Here is a 17,248-nt window from a genome sequence, read left to right as displayed (position 1 = left end):
TGATCTTGTATTATTTTTGCTATTTGCCAAATCAAACAACAATACTACATATATATACAAACTTATGTTAAAGCTCCATTCTCAACATTTTGAAAGGAAGATTCTTTTTCTTTTTCTTTTNTAATGTGATCTTATGCTCCTCTTGACTATGCCTTTAACTTCTTTTTACCAATACCTATATTTACTTTCAATAGTATTACTTACGGTTAATCTGTTCCAAATATCCAAATATTTTATTGTATTTTTACCTCAAGAATCAATTAACACGTTTAATTGCCACTTAATTATGGCAAGGTTTCTAAATTTAACTAAAGGATAAAAAAAGTGCTATGCTTTCTTTTTAATCCCTCTTTTGCAAGTATAAGTGGAATTCTTGTCCAATACTCCAACTCGCCAAATAATAAGGTATTTTTCATCACGAAATACCACATAACTTTTATAAATATTAGAAGATCCAACAAAATTATATCATATTTAACTTGTGAAATAAGAAAAAAAAATAGCATAATGTTTTAGAATAATCTAATGATTTTTTTTCATATATGTGATTTTGATTAATAATCTTCCCTGACTCACGTAATCATTTTAAAAATATACATGTTTCTAAATATTATGACTTTATATAAGAAAATTGATCGATCTCAAAATTCTATTGNGAGGAAAATCTAAAGAGAAACAAATCATGATTTTGGTTTAGAGAAAAAAAATAAGATAGAACAACTAAGGTGAAACTTATTATCATTTTTGAAGAACATGGAATCAAAGTAAGAAACATAAAGAAGTATATATGCATGCACTTACAAAGCCAATCTCCAACATAGACATGGTTTTGGGCAGACCATTCAGTGTAGTTGACATCATGATTATTGATCCAACCTTTGGAGCCTCCNACCTTATGAAGCACCGAATTTCCCATCACCACCTCATCACCACTACACTCACCATCACCACCATCATGTTCTTTCATATCGTCATTGTTTGATCGAGCAAACAACACATACAAATAAATAGACAAATAAAAAGATAAATAGACAGACAAATATGTCGATATAATCTTCACACCTCTTCTTTATTGTTTGTTCTCTTCNTCAGAAACATAAGTGATACATGTGTGACTTAAATAGTGTGGAGAAAATGAGATGAATGAATCAGCTGTAAAAAGTGGAGCATAGATAGTGACACTTTTTAAAGTGTTATGAAATGTTGCATAAGAAGAAGAACAGCCTCTGTGAAAGCTGAATCGTAAAGTAGAAGCGTTTGGAATCAACAAATATTATTCGTGCATTGTTGTGACAATGTAGGATCCCATGGTTTTTGTCTTTTTTTTTTTTTTTCTCTTCATTCAGTGTTAACGATTGATTAACTCACTCATTGTTGTCTTTTAATGCAATTAAAGTTAATAATAACTGCCAAATTAATACTAATCATGATGTTGTTCATAACAATGCTTCCATTTTAAACTCGGTGTAACGTTTTTGCTTATTTTGATATTTTAATAAAAAAATATATTTACATATTGTTATTATAGTTTCTGTCATTTAACTATCTAGTTAATTAAACTTTTTATGCTTTAACACGTTCAAAATTTTCAAAACAATAGTACATTGACCCTTTTTTCAAAGTTTAAAGTAATGGGAAATTTGTTAAATTAAAAGGCATGCGCATTATTTTATCACATTAAACAATAAAGTAATCGTGGATTTTTTAAATATTTTAACAAATTCTATTTTTTATGGGAAATTTGTTAAATTAAAAGGCATCACCATTATTTTATTACATTCTAAACAATACATTAATCATTGATCTTTTAAATATTTTAACAAAATTTATTGTTTTCTTTTATAGGTGATAGATGACAACATTAATGTAAAAAGTGACATGGTGTAAATGTTATTATAAGTTCATGTAGTATGATCTTTTCAACTCCGTGAATCGAACGACTCTTCTTAGGCCGACCAACTACCAGGTCCATCATCCAGCCGTCCATCCAGGTCGAACTACTCTTCTCATGCTGACCAACCACCAGGTCAACCAGCTATCAGGTCGAACGGCTCTTCTTAGGCCGACCAACCATCCAGGCCGGCTGAACATCCAAGCCGACCAACCATCAGGCCGATCATCCAAGCCGACTACCCCAGGGGTGTTGCTTCCTCCACCACCACTACCTCTTGTTCCCTCCACCTCCTCATTCCCCATAATATTGAAACACAAAATAATAAATAATTAAATTAAACTAGATAGGTTGGTGAGCCAACCCGACTCATCACGAGTTCAACCTGGACCGCATTGACCAACGAGTTCTAAACCATTTTGACAATAATAATATATATCAACAACATATTTGTGTTTTATAGGTGATAGATGACAACATTAATATAAGAAATGTTACTATAAGGTGGTTTTCTTGAAAATAGTATAATTTTTTACATGATCAAGATTTTAGAGTCTAATATAAAATTAGATATTTATGTTAGGTTTGTATACAATCTAACATAAATATTGAGCTTTATGTTAGTTTTTGAAGCATTTGACATAAATATGTTTATATTAGGATATTGTGTTCTTTCTTTTTAGCATTTCTTTAGTATAATTTTTTCTTTATTATTTATTTGTATTAACAACTTTTTCTTTTTATGTTTGTGAAGGTTTTGGAGGTAACTTTGTCTTAATTAGTGATTATAAGTCTTTTTCTCTTATGATATTCAATATTTGTTATTGAGATAAGTGTTTTAGTTTTTTTATTATTATTATTGAAATTGAAATTGTATCTTTTTAAAGAGTTAGGTTGGGGTCTCCAAATACAAAACCACAATTTTAATCTGTCTTCATTACTAACACAAACAATTTATCACGAATAGACGATAAATATAAAAACTTTGATGTCAATATTTATGTTTAATATGTAAACGACATAAAAAATGTTTTTTTTTCATGTTTAATGATTAAAGGTCAAACACAAATTTATTTACATATGAGTATGAGGTGTACAGAACAAACCTAATATACATATAAAAAACTCCAAAATTTACCTATGTTTTTTCATAAGTTTATGTTTGTTATAAACATAACAAACATAAATTTCCATTTGTTATTAAACTAACCAACAAACATAAATTTAGGTTAAGGATTTTAATATGTGTAAAATTAAGTATCAAGTAATTACATTTGATCTACAATAAATATAAAAAATATAAAATATCAAACATAAAAAGTATTATTAGTTTCCGTGATGAGAATGATGGAAGCATTGTTTTCAGAGCTTCAACATTTATTTTACTAGCACTGGTATAACACGTAATTGAACCATTCTTTTTCGTTGTACCCATGATTTGAAGATGGTGGCACACTAGCTTGCTGTCCACAAATTAGTCTTTCATTTGAACCTTCTTCAGAAGATCTTAATACGAATGTTATGCAATCAGGGATCAGTTCTTTTCAAGAATTTTACCATCAAAATTTCTTTCTTCATCTTTAATTGAAATATTTAAACTTGTTTAAAATATTAACTAACGGTTTTTATCTTAACTAGAAAAGTTTGATTAAAATTAAAAGAAATGAGAAAAATTTTCAAGTACAATAAACCACNTCAAGAAAAAAGTAAAACTTTATAAGATAAATATATTCTACTATTATATTAAAAAATTCACAAAATTAATANAGTTTATATCCATTTATATATTACAATTTAACTTTATATTTAATCGTAGAACTTCCAACAATTTCAATTAAATTTATTTTTCATTAGGGCATTGTATCACTATGGGGCAATAAAATTTAGAATTAATGTATGACCAACCGTCAAGCATAATTTCCAATTAGATAAATTAGTCCTCCTTTATGCTCTTTATCATTTATTTGAATTAGCAACGAGAAAACTAATTTGAGAAAAATATTTAAATTTCATGATAAACAATTAAAAGTATATATCAAGGAGGAAAATTTGGTATTTACAAAATAGATCAGGGGTTCATTATTGGGAACTAAATTAAGAAAACAATTATGAGCATAAGGAAAACTATAACCCTAAGCATTCATTCACTTTCACTCTTTGTCACTTAAGTACTTTTCCAGTCATTCAAATTAAATTAGCCTACACAATATAAGAATTTCTGAAATTAGTAACCATCACTAGTACTTTGTGTATGATATATGGATTCTGTTCATTGTTATATGGATTCTGTCCATTGTTATTGATAATAGTAGTAAGATGCACTAGTTCTTCTACAATGCAACCAATTCACAGTTCTCTATCCCTCAACATCGCCCAAACCAAAACTTCATTTTCAAGGTTAGGTAACACGCCCATGTAGCAATGGAGGTCAAACAGGGCTGGACAAAAGCAGAGTAATCTCAAGAGTGGCCAAAGGAAGGTCTCGAGACGGTGCTCGGAACAAGGTTTAAGTCACACGGTATAAATGAAGTACATAATGTCGAAATACAGAAATTTTGATCAAATATAAAGGGTAAAGGGAACTAACTCATCATAAGGCGTACATATATTTAGTCCGAAAAGGATTATGCAGNGCTCGCTTCCACGATGGACTCACTTGGTGAGCCTTTTACAGTGATGGTTATATGACAAGTGCGCTTTTTAATTGGATGAGCACGCCCTCGAGCCACAGGTTTTACCCTTTTCATTGTTTTTCCTTCATTAACCTCTGCTTTACTGATAACTAAACTTCCCTTGCTTAAACCCAGGTTATTGGTAGCATTTGCACCAGCAGAAAACACTATCTTCAGAATGGCTTCACAGGCTCGATAAGGCATTAGTTCTAATATCATAAGTGTTTCATCGTATTTTCGTCCACGAATCTGATCGATCACTCTTCGAGCTTTATTAGCAGACATGCGAATATTTCGCCCAATAGCGTACGCTTCCACGGATTTGCTGCTCTCCTGTCCTGCACCAGCATTAAATTTAAATATCGATTACATCTTTTCCCAATTCCTTCTAAGCTGCACATCTCTCACCAGATTAAGATACACATGATGGAATATTAGAGAAACAACTAGACCCGTAAAATGTAAAAAGCTAAACACTTGACAGTAAACTTTCAAGAATTAAAGAATCGCCACTAAGTTTATACTACAGTTGAAAAACAGTCTCAAGAAGTGAATGAGAGGCAAAGGCATCCGATTGGCGTTGGAATGCACCAGATGATAGATAAGGTTGACGTGCACCTTGTATAACTAATGCAAAGATTAAAACTTGTAGAACTCTCAAATCATTAAGCAGCCATAGGAATTGGGAATTGACGACACAACACTGATTACTGAATAAAACCATGTTGACAAATAACATTCATAATGTGAAATTGGGAATTCGCAATACAATACTGATTACTGAATTTTACCCCTGGAAACAAGATGAAAGAAGGACACACAATGTGAAGAAAAAGGTCCGTTTGATACCCTTCTGACTGTAACATACCTAAATGCAGGATATAGATGGTGAGAAGAAGGCACATTACAATGTAATACAATAAATTGGGGCTAATATTTGATGTAGGCGCAAACACGAGAATTGAGTAAGTAAATAGTTAGGTNAGGGTTGCGATGTTGAAATCAGAAGAGAGATGGAAGAAGCATGTTATGGAGAAGGGTCAATAAAAATGAAGGAGAAAGAGAAAGAGAAAGAGCGTACCTCCAAACTGGGAAGCGTGGAAGCGACAAGCGAGGGGGTTGTCGTTGATGTGGGAAGTGTTAGGTTTGATGGAAATGAGGGTTTTGTCNGTAAAATGGGAGGGCGAGGAGGAGCATCGAATTCCGGCGAGCTTGGGNTGACAGTGGAAATGGAGTTGGGGAGNGATGNCCACCGGTAAAGGTGGATGCTTGTGGTGAAGACGAAGGAGAGGACGGTTCACCGACAGAGAAACAGCCATGTCTGTTATGCTATGTTACTTACCCCTGTTCTGCAAACCAAGGAGTGAGAATGAGAGATGGATAAGATAAAGGGGAGAGAGGGGTTTCAATTCGGTTCTTTTTTCAAAATTAATATTTGGCTAATTAATTATATATTTTCTTTTTTTCTTGTGTAAACCATTTAAAAAAAAAATTACCTTTACTATTTTTAATTTTTAATATGTTGAAATGATTAAAAAAATTTATGTATAATTGTGATATGAAAGAGAGAGAGAAGGAAGGGAAGTAGAAATGCATAGCTACAGGTGGTGTGGTTCTATGCCCTCAACCGCCACAGCCACAACCGCAACCACCATGATTCGTCGGTTGTGCTGTTTGCAGAGCGTCTCTCCTTTCCTCCCTTTCTCTTCTGCTTCCACCACCACCAAGAAGCCCCTTGTCTTCTTGGGCGCACCTCAGGTCTCCCTCTGTCTCTCCGAGCACTCATGCTACCTTCTTCACCTTTTTCTGTTTCACTTCATTCTCTGCTTTTCAGGTCTCCGCCATAGTCCTTGACAAGCTTCTCAACGCCTCTGCTTCTCCACATTCTTTATTCGAGGTTTCTCATCCCATACACACGCCATTTCCTTGTAATTCAACGTTCATTCCATGTTTACACTGTGTATGCAATTCATCAGGTTGCGGCCATCGTGACTCAGCCACCTGCTAGAAGGGACAGAGGCAAGAAGCTCGCCCTCTCTCCCTTGGCCATTCATGCTCTTGACAGGGGCTTCTCCCCCGATCTCATTTTCACTCCCGATAAAGCTGGAGACGTACCTAGCTTTCCTATCCTATTCTGTTTATTGCATTTCTTTTCCTAAATTTGTTTCTTTCTCATCATATTGAATTCCTGCAGGATGCTTTCTTGTCAAATTTAAAAGCTTTGCAACCTCACCTGTGCATTACAGCTGCCTATGGCAATATATTACCTACCAAGTTTCTAGATATTCCTCCATTGGGTTTGTCACTCCCTCCTCTAATGCCAGCCANGNNATTGCTAAATCTATAAAAANNAAAAANAAAAAATAGACCTCTGTGACACCTTTCCATTTGCAAATATCTCAGGAACAGTCAACATTCACCCTAGCCTGCTGCCATTGTATCGTGGCGCTGCTCCTGTTCAAAGGGCATTGCAGGTTCCCCCATTTCTTTCGTCAATCCCTAGATTCTCAATGTTTCTATTTTATTAACTTACTTTGCTGGTGGTTTATATTGATTTGTACTCTAGGATGGTGTTAAAGAAACTGGAGTGTCATTAGCATTCACCGTTCGTGCTCTCGATGCTGGACCTATCATTGCTACTGAAACAATTCAAGTTGATGATCAAATAAAGGTATGTTTTCTCTTTGTCCGTCTGTGCTACAATTGGTATGAATGGAATGGAAATGCATCATCAGCCCTTTGATTTATATATCAAAGAAGATAAGTGTTTTTACATATAATCTTTATCCTTCATTTGTAACCTAATTTGAAATGTTTCTACTTCTGGTTTGGATATGTAAAATTGGTGCATATTATATCAAGGGTTACAATCTCCCTTAATTGTATTAATAGTATATCAGGTTCGTGATTAAAATATACGTTAATTTCCTGGATTTTTTATTTTCTATTTTTTATGTCTTTAGCATTATGGATTGCCTGTAACCATAGCTGTCAACTTGTTTGGTAAAACTTACAAGGCTGGTATACTTTTTCTCCCTGCTTCTGACAAAACTTTAGATTTCTGTGTAGGCACCTGATTTGCTTGAGCTCCTCTTTCATAAAGGTATGATTCTTCCATTTTTGTCGTTCTGTGTACCTCTTTCTCTTGGTGATCTCTGTACTAAGATATTCTTATTTGGGCATTTTGATAGTGTTCTACACTGACTGAGTTCCTACCTTTATTTGACAAAACAGGATCTGAACTTTTGATTAGGGAACTTCCATCTATACTTGATGGATCAGCAAGATTAAAGGCCCAACCTCAGGATGATTCTAAGGCTACATTGGCTCCTAAGGTATGTGAGCCTTGATTATGTTACCAGGAAGCTGAAATAGAAAATAACAATTCCTAGTAATATTTGTTCGGTATATATCAGGTCCTCCAAATTTTGGGTCCAAAATACTATCTAGACTGTTGAAAGTTGATATTGCATATACTCTTAAAAATCTATTGCATTTCTGGGAACAAATTAATGGTTCAAAAATGCAACAAGGTTGTTGATTCTCTTTGGAAGTCAGTAACATGAATTCCCTTTAAAAAATAATCAAAAGAGTGGGAATGAGAGGCCACAAGCACAACATTATCGACAATAAATTCAACGGGTAGAAAGAAGACATTTGAAGATATGGACATTGTATATTCCTCTTTACACCATACAATACATGTTGCCTTCATTTTAGTCCCCCATATATTCCTAACAAAACCCATACGTGATAATTCTCAAAGGTGGAAAGACTCATTTAGTGAATCCAAAGGAACAATTTGTAAGTGAATTCATGCTAAGATGCGGGGACTCATTCTGATGTTGCAAATAGTAAAGAAAAGTTTCACAATGCAAAAAATAAGCGGCTTACCGTTTCTGGGTTCATTAGTTCATAACACATGTTGGGTAAAAGAGCTGTCACTCAAGAGGTCTACATCTGCAAATTTCCACTTGTATAGATTCTAACGTGCAGTGTATACATCTTTCCAAATTAAAGACTTTGCCTTACAGGTTGTTTTGGAGTGCTTTCATGATTAAAAAAATGAATTGTTTGAGATTTAAAACAAAACACAAGACAAATCAGAAAAATACAGGACACCAAATTACAACTTGTTGGAAGGAGAGATGAGCAGAATCAGTCATGAACTTATTTTTGTATCACTTAGTTTGTGGGAAGAGAGTATAAATTTTTTTGTGGCTAAATTATGCTTCAACTATAGACAACAAAGGTGTAAGGAGCTAAGTTATCCTCACTTTCCTTACAAAATGCAATATGTGAACCTTCACTTAACCCAAGAAGCTAGTAGTCTATAAGAAGCATATCCCTGAGAAATAGTCTTCCTGGGTGTTGCACTATTACAAATTTTAATGTTTTTTCTTTTTCTCCTGTCTCTGATTTTTCAATACTTCCAGAGGTCCTGTTGTTCAGAAACAGGGTTTCATGCTATTTATGATCACATGATTTCATTTAGCAGTGAGCTGTAGTTCATTTAGAAAACCTGTGAATATTGAATTGGTGATGGTTTGTATTACGTGTCTTTCTGTTCAGTGCAGTAAACATCCCGTTATTCTTAAGGAAAAGAAAATACTCGAGTATATACAGTTGGTAAAATATCTTTCTTATGAGGAGTTGCTCATTTTTATTTTCTACACTATGCAGATAAACTCAGATGAATCATGGCTATCCTTTGATGAAGAAGCATATGTTCTACACAATAAGGTAAACTTCATGATCTTATCTGAAGGGCACAGTTGTGACATAAAAGAATTTTAGGTTCGTGCCTTTTCAGGGTGGCCAGGAACTCGAGCAAGAGTGTTAGTGGTTGAGAAAAATGGTGAGCAGAAAACATTGGATATTAAAATTATAACCACACGACTTAGCAGTCATGAAAGTGTGCAGTTCAATGAAGCAGATGATGTTGCATTTGTTGACGGTGCGTTGTTATTTCCATGCGGAAGGGGTACCACAATTGAGGTACGTTTTTGTATCATGTTTGCATCACCTAGGTAGGTGATGATGGGTAGAAACCAGTTACCTTTTGAAATTTGTTATTGTGTATATTCCCTTATGCTGAAGCTGCTGCTTAATAATTATCTTTTTCTGAAAATCGCTATTTAATATATTTCATGCACGAGTTTCCATAAAAAATGGGAAATTCCCGCCCTCTCGTTCTCATTTTGCCCAAGTACTCTTTGAAATTCTGAGTGTCTTTCTTGCATCTTGGAATCAACATGAAATGTATTTATTTATGAAATTAATGTCAACTATAAAAATGGAAACTCCTGTAACCCATTCAAGAGGCTCTTGTACTTTCTATGATTACATGTTTGTCTTATCCAATAGGGATTGGATTCTATGATTGTAATTAATGAAAGTTGTGTTTTTTAACAGTTTTTTATATAAATCTTACCTTTTCAAAAAAAGAATTGAAACAAATAATATCAGATGAAAGAGCAGTGTCATTGGGAATGCGAATTGTATATCCTCACTTTATTGAAAGAGCATTCGTACTTGAAAATACAAAATCTTCGAGTTTGTAATTACTTGCTTTCTGAGATACAGTTTACCAGTGTTTTTCTTTTATATCACGAGGAGCAAGCATTAAGGAAACACTTGCTCTTCAGTCTAAATAAGAACACTTTTTGTACACAAATTTAGTATGGTATGGAAGCCCAAAATTCTTGCATGTCAAATATGCCTTTCTGAATCAGTGACACTGTAACTCTCTCAGGTATTGGAAGTTCAGCTTCCTGGAAAAAAGGCAGTAAATGCAGCTGCTTTCTGGAATGGACTGCGTGGGCAGAAGCTGAAGAAATTATGAGGGTGGTTTATCAAACAAGGCATATTTTAAATTAATTTTTAACTGTTTAGGAAATCGATTTTGTTTTGAAATGATTTAAATTTTTATTTTCTTGTTTAATTTTTTTATTTATGCGTTTTTCTTGACTGATTTTATATTCTTTCAAACTGTGCATTGTGTATGTGTTTTCCCACAATAGATTAACAGATACTTGTTTCAGCTAGCTAAATTACAAGCTCACTGCATATGAAAAGGTGGTACAGTGCAAGATTTATTTCTCTCACTTAAACAAAAATCTAACTATACAAAATTTGAGTGTTTGGATGGTGCGCATTACAGTTTTTCTTCTATCCCTTTCCATCTGTTTGATGTGGGTCTAAAGAAGAGCAACTTTAAACTTTCGGTAGGCAACAAGCAATAACATATCGAGTAAATCATTGTGCCCTTTGCTTTGGGATTGGATCCATAATCATTAATCAATATTATTCTTGCGGAAAGTGTTAAATCATTTTCTTCCTTCCTCCCGCCGTTGCGCCGCTCTTTTATTTATATATTTCAACCTTACCACCATTCTTATCTCTTTCTGACTTCAATAATGCCCATATTCGGCCATCTACTATAATTAATATAAACACAAAATTACACGAATGAAGCAAAATAGGAGCTTTGTATCATGGTTTGGTTGAGGATAGAAAATAATTGCTTGTTTTACAACTTCTCATTAGTTTAAACCTGCTTACAATTTTGATAATTAATTTTAACAGAACAGAACAAATACAAAACCTTAATGTTAATAAGCTGGTTCTAAGATATTGAATCATTCAATAATTTAATGAAACAGTGGATAAAATCATATAATAAAAGGCATTATTGGAGCAATATGTTAGGGTGAAGTGTCGAAAGGCAAATCATAATCATTACACAAAAACTGAAAGACAATATAAATATAAACTGTGAATAAAATATGGCCCTAGCAGAGGCAACACCAATGCAGCGTTAGAGTTGCTAACCTTTTAAGAACATATGTCCCCATTAATAATTACAGTTTATAATATATAATACAATGCTGAAGATACTGCTTTTCCAACTAGTCCTCTCAATCTATTATATATAAACCCTATTCATTGCTATCAATCAGTCATCACAAAATGGGTGCACTTGATTACCTCTCCCACTTTTGCACTGTAACCACCACTAGGACCAAGCACAAACCAATGCAGGTAACATCTTCTTCCTTCACCTTGCTCCTCCTCATCTATTCACATGCGTTGAGTTGCTTTAAATGTTAATTTCAGACAGTTGAGATTAAAGTGAGAATGGACTGCGATGGTTGCGAAAGAAGAGTCCGAAATGCAGTCACTTCACTAAAAGGTGTTGCTTATAAATATATACAACATTTTCTTATGTATGCTGCATACACACGATGTTTGGTATGCATGTTCCAAAGCAAGAGGAGTTAATACATATCTCTTCTGTTGTTTTCACAAGTTTTTCAAATCAACCAGAGATAACGTGAATTTATAATGTATATAGTATCATAGTGATGATATAAAGTTTAAAAATTTATTGTTTGTTGAATCCAGGGGTGAAATCTGTGGAGGTGAACAGAAAGCAGAGCAGGGTGGTTGTGAGTGGATACGTGGATCCAAACAAGGTGTTGAAGAGGGTAAGGAGCACAGGGAAGGTGAGAGCTAAGTTTTGGCCATATGTGGAGCAGCATCTTGTGTACTATCCATATGCCACAGGAGCATATGACAGAAGAGCACCTTCTGGATATGTCAGAAACGTTGTGCAGGCCTTTCCAGATCCTCCCCAAGACAACTTTCTCTCCTTCTTCAGTGATGACAACGTCCATGCATGTTCCATCATGTAATCCATCACCATCTCCCTCAAATCAAATAAAACAATAATCTTTCTTCTTCATTTCTCTCTTTTCTTCTCTTCTCTTCTTTTCCCATGGCTGCATGCTTTTCTGAGAAACCTGCAATGCTTTGTACGTATGCTCTTTTTTTTCCTTCTCGTATCTCTCTAAATGCATGCCTAATCATTGTACGTTAGGAAAAATGAAAAAGAAAAAAAATTGTGTATGTATAGTCATAACTTATTTATGTTCTTTAATTTAGATACCAACATAAATATTTTTGCATTGTTTGCAATTTATTTTTACCACTAATGTTTTCCATCTATATCTTTTCTAAATATATATGTATGTGTATCATTCCTTTCAACTTCTATCATCCACAAACTTTAAATTGCAAACTTTTTTTTAAGGAAATTAAACTTAATACTACTCTAATAAATAGAATATATAATAATTTATACGTGTACATATGTGTTTAAAAACACTCTTTGTGCTCATGTGGAAAGATTTCTGGTTTTATTTAGCTATGATTTTCAAAGTTTAAAGTAATATTAATTTCTTTATGTCATTTATAATCTTGTTTTTCACTTAATTTTCAATTAGTTTATATACATATTTTATTGTCATGGAAAAAAAAAATAATCTTATAATAGAATTTGGGTGATGTTACTTTGATACTCTACTTTTTCTCTTACATTCAACTTACAATTTTATGCAATATTGTTCTACTGTAATATTTTATTTTTATTTATTAGTATTACATTAAATATTATATTTTATCATAAAACCAATTGGTGAAGTATATGTAGAAAAGGGAGTCTCATACAATATTTTTCCATAATATTTTGAGAAAGAGGAGAGTAAGTTGTTAAGACTAAAAACAATTCCCGTGACCAAGAAAATTAATTATTAATGACAAGGCTCACCCATTGACAACAACTTAGAACACACACGTCCCTAAATTTTGGCTTTATTGCAAAACACATCCCTCAAACTTAGCTTTTACTGTTCTTAATTATAAACAAAAGGACCAGTGCATTATCTGAAAACAATTTCTTTTAAAATGTTCTGTCTTTTTTATTATTGTAATCTCATGTGATGATCCCACCATTTAAAACAGTACACCCACAAATTTAGAATGACACATCCCAGTTAATTGGTCTAGCTTTTGACTTTACTGTCTCTGCCTATGCACTGCATAATCACATAATATTTTACTTTATGGAAACACTTTTCTGCATAATTTCCCTTCTCTTTTTTCTCTAAAGAGAAAACTTTAGATCCAATAGTATTTAATTTTGAACATGAAGAAGAATAACATATTTAATTTTGAACATGAAGAAGCAATAAACCAAACATAACATTTAACAAGTAATTTTGCTTGAGCTCCTCATTATATAATTATATAATTACATAAAACACATTATGTGAATGAACTAATCTAAATGTCATTCATATTAAACTTAATTCATAAAACACATTATTTGTTTTGTACTTTATTCCTTCATCTCAATTATAATGTAATTAGGTGCATTTTTCATGTATTCTAGAATTTTAAATTCATAACTTTTGCATGTATCACTATGTATAAGTGTCAAGGCACTAATAAGTTTCTCCTATAAAACCAAGACTCTTTCTCTTAAACCAAGACTCCTCCTTTAAAATCAAGATTGACTCCTCCATTTTTTGTTCAAAATGAATAACGAAAGAAGGAAAATTGTTCACTCGGAATCAGCCCATAAACATGCTGACGAGTTTAAACGGTTGATTGATGAAGGAAAGTATAAAGAAGCGAAAAAAGAATGGCGACGTGGTAAACATTCGGTGAATATACTTATAGATTTACCGCATGAGCCAATTCTTCCAGTCAACAACAACGCCAACAATAACGTCAACAATAACGTCAACAACAACACTCACAACAATGCCAACAATATGGGTAATAATTGAAAGTTCTTTGTTAAATGCGAATTGAAAGTTAGGATATTGAAAAACGTTAGTAGCCTAGTTAATATTGTACTTGTTAGACTCCCATTGCTATAGTTGCTTTAAATTCAGTAAAACAGTTTGAATGTTTCCTTTATCTCTCTTTCTTCTAGTTTGTGTCTTGTCAAAACATGTAATCCAAATCACTTCTAGGAAAAGTTAAGCAAACAATAATTTATGTATTGACTGTGTTACTAAAATATGACTTCTTCTTTTGATTCATTTAACCAGAGGTATTTTATTTTACGAAACTGGTTTTGTTTGAGTATTTTTTAAAGTTTTTTTTGTTTGAGTTGATCAATACACATTAACTTCAAAATTTCACTTCTTTATATTTTTTTTTGAGATTTTTTAATGTGCTCTCTTTGCATTTAAATAATTCTGTTTACGACTTTAAGTTTTTAAAAAATGAGTTCTATATTTTTTACAACATGGATCAGTGGACATAGATCATGGTGGATGGAACCAGGCTCCAATACTAAGTAAAAATTATCAGAGAAACAAATCTAGAATTAAAGAATATATATTATTAAAATATAATGGTATGTGCAATCATAAGACCGATGTAATTCTTCTATTTACATTGATTTTTGAAGCTCTAACATAAAGAATAGGGATTTCAAATGGACAATACTGGACAAACATAAAGATTACGATTCAATTAATAAAAACATTACTCCGAGAGATATTTTAGTATTTTTATGTATTTCATCGAGCTCCAAGTACGCATTTGTAAATAAATAGACTGAAACCATCGGGATTGAGAATCTCAGTTCCATCTTCTCCTGCGCATTATTCTTTGTGTTTTCTATCTTGCGATGAATATAAAAGATGGTGCCAACACTAAATTATTATGAGACAGCAACAGAAAACTGAAGAAGTGAACATGGCTCATCTGCAAATTTGATGAATTGTAGGCACCAAGGCGACCCATGACATACCATGATTGAATAACCTGCATTTTACATGAAGAATACATAAATTTTTTATGAATAAATATAACTACATATTAAAAGCTAAAAGTCTAAAAGTCTAAACTAAACAATTACATTACCGATTAGATTAACATCCCGATCTGATGGTGGTTCATACAATTCAAACCAGATATATGAATCAGTTGGATTGAAGCTGCAAGAGGGAATGCAGAGCTAATTGAAAATGGGTTTTGATAAACACACAGAAATTAAGGGTATAAAAGGCAATAATAAATAAATACATTTGAAAGGGGTCTTGTGTTTCTTATAATTATGACAAAAAATGTTTCGAATTTCTTTTTTGTATAAAGAATTAGTAGTATTTCTTTCAAGGATCTTGTCTATCTTCTTTTTTCCTTGGATAGATTCATTAGTAGATCTTTTATCTTGTAGTTTTGTTAAATTTATATGAAATCCCAATAATTTGAAAGATTTTAACGGAATTCGCTGTACTTCTTAAAAAACCTCTTTTTATTAAAATTTTTAATTTTGCTAAATTATAAAGGACTTATTTAAAGACTTAGATAGCTGATGGTATTTTATTTGACACTCAAAACACAAGTTGATGAAACACTAATGTGTATTCTTGCATGTATGTATAACTTAACGAAAGTTAATAGCTGCCAGCAAGTACAACAAGTTTAAAAATTAATAGTATTTAAAACTTTGAAAGTTCAGTAAACTATAAAAACCCACAAAATAAGTTAACCTTTATGAGGGGGATTGGGGAGCTACAAGCTCTTGTCAGATGGTGCTTCAAATTTGAGCTGGTTTCAAGTGAGCTACAAACTCTTTGGCTCTTTATTTCATGTTTTATGACTAACCATCAATAATATGGGATAATTTGTCTAATAGATTCTACAAGTACTCATTTATAATGTGTCTTAGGCATTCGGGTTAGATCAGCTGTCAAGGTCTACTTGACCATATACCCTTAATTTTTTTCCAGTTACAAAATCTTCATCGATGTTGTGATTGTATCCGTAGAGAATATAGAAGATGAGTAATTTTGATGTTTTTACATATTTAAATTATAATTTGATAGATTTCGTTGTGCTGACAAATTTGATATTCACATATATGTAGACATCAGGGAATATCCTTGGAAATGCTATTGAAACTTCACTAAAAGGTGTTTGCTTATTAAAACATTTTCTTCCGTTTGCTGAAATACACACGGTGTTTGGTATGCATGTTTCAAAGCAAGAGGACTTAATATATATCTCTTCTGTTGTTTCACAAGTTTCAGATCAACCAGAGATAACGTGAATTTATAATGTATATAGTATCATAGTGATGATATAAAGTTTAAAAATTTATTGTTTGTTGAATCCAGGGGTGAAATCTGTGGAGGTGAACAGAAAGCAGAGCAGGGTGGTTGTGAGTGGATACGTGGATCCAAACAAGGTGTTGAAGAGGGTAAGGAGCACAGGGAAGGTGAGAGCTAAGTTTTGGCCATATGTGGAGCAGCATCTTGTGTACTATCCATATGCCACAGGAGCATATGACAGAAGAGCACCTTCTGGATATGTCAGAAACGTTGTGCAGGCCTTTCCAGATCCTCCCCAAGACAACTTTCTCTCCTTCTTCAGTGATGACAACGTCCATGCATGTTCCATCATGTAATCCATCACCATCTCCCTCAAATCAAATAAAACAATAACCTTTCTTCTTCATTTCTCTCTTTTATTTTCTTCTCTTCTCTTCTTTTCCCATGGCTGCATGCTTTTCTGAGAAACCTGCAATGCTGTCTCTCTATTATCTAATGCATGCCTAATCATTGTACGTTAGGAAAAATGAAAAAGAAAAAACTTGTATGTAAGTCATAACTTATTTATGTTCTTTAATTTACATAACAACATAAATATTTTTGCAAATTAATTTTTACCACTGATGTTTTCTATCTGTATCTTTTCTAAATATATATGTCTGTATGTGTATCATTCCTTTCAACTTCTATCATCCACAAACTTTAAATTGGAAACTTTCTTTTAAGGAAATCAAGCTTAATACTACTCTAATAAATAGAATAATTATTGA

At 32.8% G+C, this 17,248-nt stretch overlaps 4 protein-coding genes across 4 annotated transcripts; 3 read left to right on the top strand and 1 right to left on the bottom strand.

The window, feature by feature from the left end:
* Positions 1 to 4,260: 4,260 nt before the first annotated feature.
* On the bottom strand, positions 4,261 to 5,956 carry LOC106772763 (50S ribosomal protein L22, chloroplastic). The gene is made up of 2 exons (XM_014659381.1): positions 5,645 to 5,956; positions 4,261 to 4,901 (listed from the first exon to the last, which is right to left on the bottom strand). Exons 1-2 carry the CDS (start codon positions 5,880 to 5,882, stop codon positions 4,516 to 4,518), a joined length of 624 nt encoding a protein of 207 aa, XP_014514867.1. The 5' UTR covers positions 5,883 to 5,956; the 3' UTR covers positions 4,261 to 4,515.
* Positions 5,957 to 6,122: 166 nt separating this feature from the next.
* LOC106774611 (methionyl-tRNA formyltransferase-like) lies at positions 6,123 to 10,616 on the top strand. The gene is made up of 11 exons (XM_014661659.2): positions 6,123 to 6,321; positions 6,398 to 6,460; positions 6,540 to 6,674; positions 6,758 to 6,860; positions 6,967 to 7,037; positions 7,130 to 7,234; positions 7,633 to 7,666; positions 7,798 to 7,898; positions 9,247 to 9,306; positions 9,361 to 9,561; positions 10,319 to 10,616. The coding sequence occupies exons 1-11, from the start codon at positions 6,154 to 6,156 to the stop codon at positions 10,406 to 10,408; spliced, it is 1,131 nt and encodes a 376-aa protein (XP_014517145.1). The 5' UTR covers positions 6,123 to 6,153; the 3' UTR covers positions 10,409 to 10,616.
* Positions 10,617 to 10,710: 94 nt separating this feature from the next.
* LOC106774602 (heavy metal-associated isoprenylated plant protein 21-like) lies at positions 10,711 to 12,310 on the top strand. Its single transcript, XM_014661648.2, has 3 exons — positions 10,711 to 11,607; positions 11,683 to 11,758; positions 11,971 to 12,310. Exons 1-3 carry the CDS (start codon positions 11,536 to 11,538, stop codon positions 12,258 to 12,260), a joined length of 438 nt encoding a protein of 145 aa, XP_014517134.1. The 5' UTR covers positions 10,711 to 11,535; the 3' UTR covers positions 12,261 to 12,310.
* A 3,611-nt stretch (positions 12,311 to 15,921) lies between these two features.
* On the top strand, positions 15,922 to 16,944 carry LOC106780352 (heavy metal-associated isoprenylated plant protein 21-like). The gene is made up of 2 exons (XM_022784889.1): positions 15,922 to 15,985; positions 16,545 to 16,944. Exons 1-2 carry the CDS (start codon positions 15,922 to 15,924, stop codon positions 16,832 to 16,834), a joined length of 354 nt encoding a protein of 117 aa, XP_022640610.1. The 3' UTR covers positions 16,835 to 16,944.
* The last annotated feature ends 304 nt before the right edge of the window (positions 16,945 to 17,248 follow it).

This window comes from Vigna radiata, chromosome 1 (genome assembly GCF_000741045.1).
Source record: "Vigna radiata var. radiata cultivar VC1973A chromosome 1, Vradiata_ver6, whole genome shotgun sequence".
In the NCBI taxonomy this organism is placed as follows: domain Eukaryota; kingdom Viridiplantae; phylum Streptophyta; class Magnoliopsida; order Fabales; family Fabaceae; genus Vigna; species Vigna radiata.
This window is presented reverse-complemented; position numbering and strand designations above follow the sequence as displayed.

Coding starts and splice junctions, on each gene's coding strand:
- LOC106780352 (XM_022784889.1), top strand. CDS start 15,922: ATGAGGGGGATTGGGGAGCTACAAGCTCTTGTCAGATGGTGCTTCAAA. Junction 15,986..16,544: donor CAAATTTGAGCTGGTTTCAA/GTGAGCTACAAA, acceptor TGTTGAATCCAG/GGGTGAAATCTGTGGAGGTG.
- LOC106774602 (XM_014661648.2), top strand. CDS start 11,536: ATGGGTGCACTTGATTACCTCTCCCACTTTTGCACTGTAACCACCACT. Junction 11,608..11,682: donor CCAAGCACAAACCAATGCAG/GTAACATCTTCT, acceptor TGTTAATTTCAG/ACAGTTGAGATTAAAGTGAG. Junction 11,759..11,970: donor TGCAGTCACTTCACTAAAAG/GTGTTGCTTATA, acceptor TGTTGAATCCAG/GGGTGAAATCTGTGGAGGTG.
- LOC106774611 (XM_014661659.2), top strand. CDS start 6,154: ATGCATAGCTACAGGTGGTGTGGTTCTATGCCCTCAACCGCCACAGCC. Junction 7,038..7,129: donor CTGTTCAAAGGGCATTGCAG/GTTCCCCCATTT, acceptor TTTGTACTCTAG/GATGGTGTTAAAGAAACTGG. Junction 9,307..9,360: donor CATATGTTCTACACAATAAG/GTAAACTTCATG, acceptor AAAGAATTTTAG/GTTCGTGCCTTTTCAGGGTG.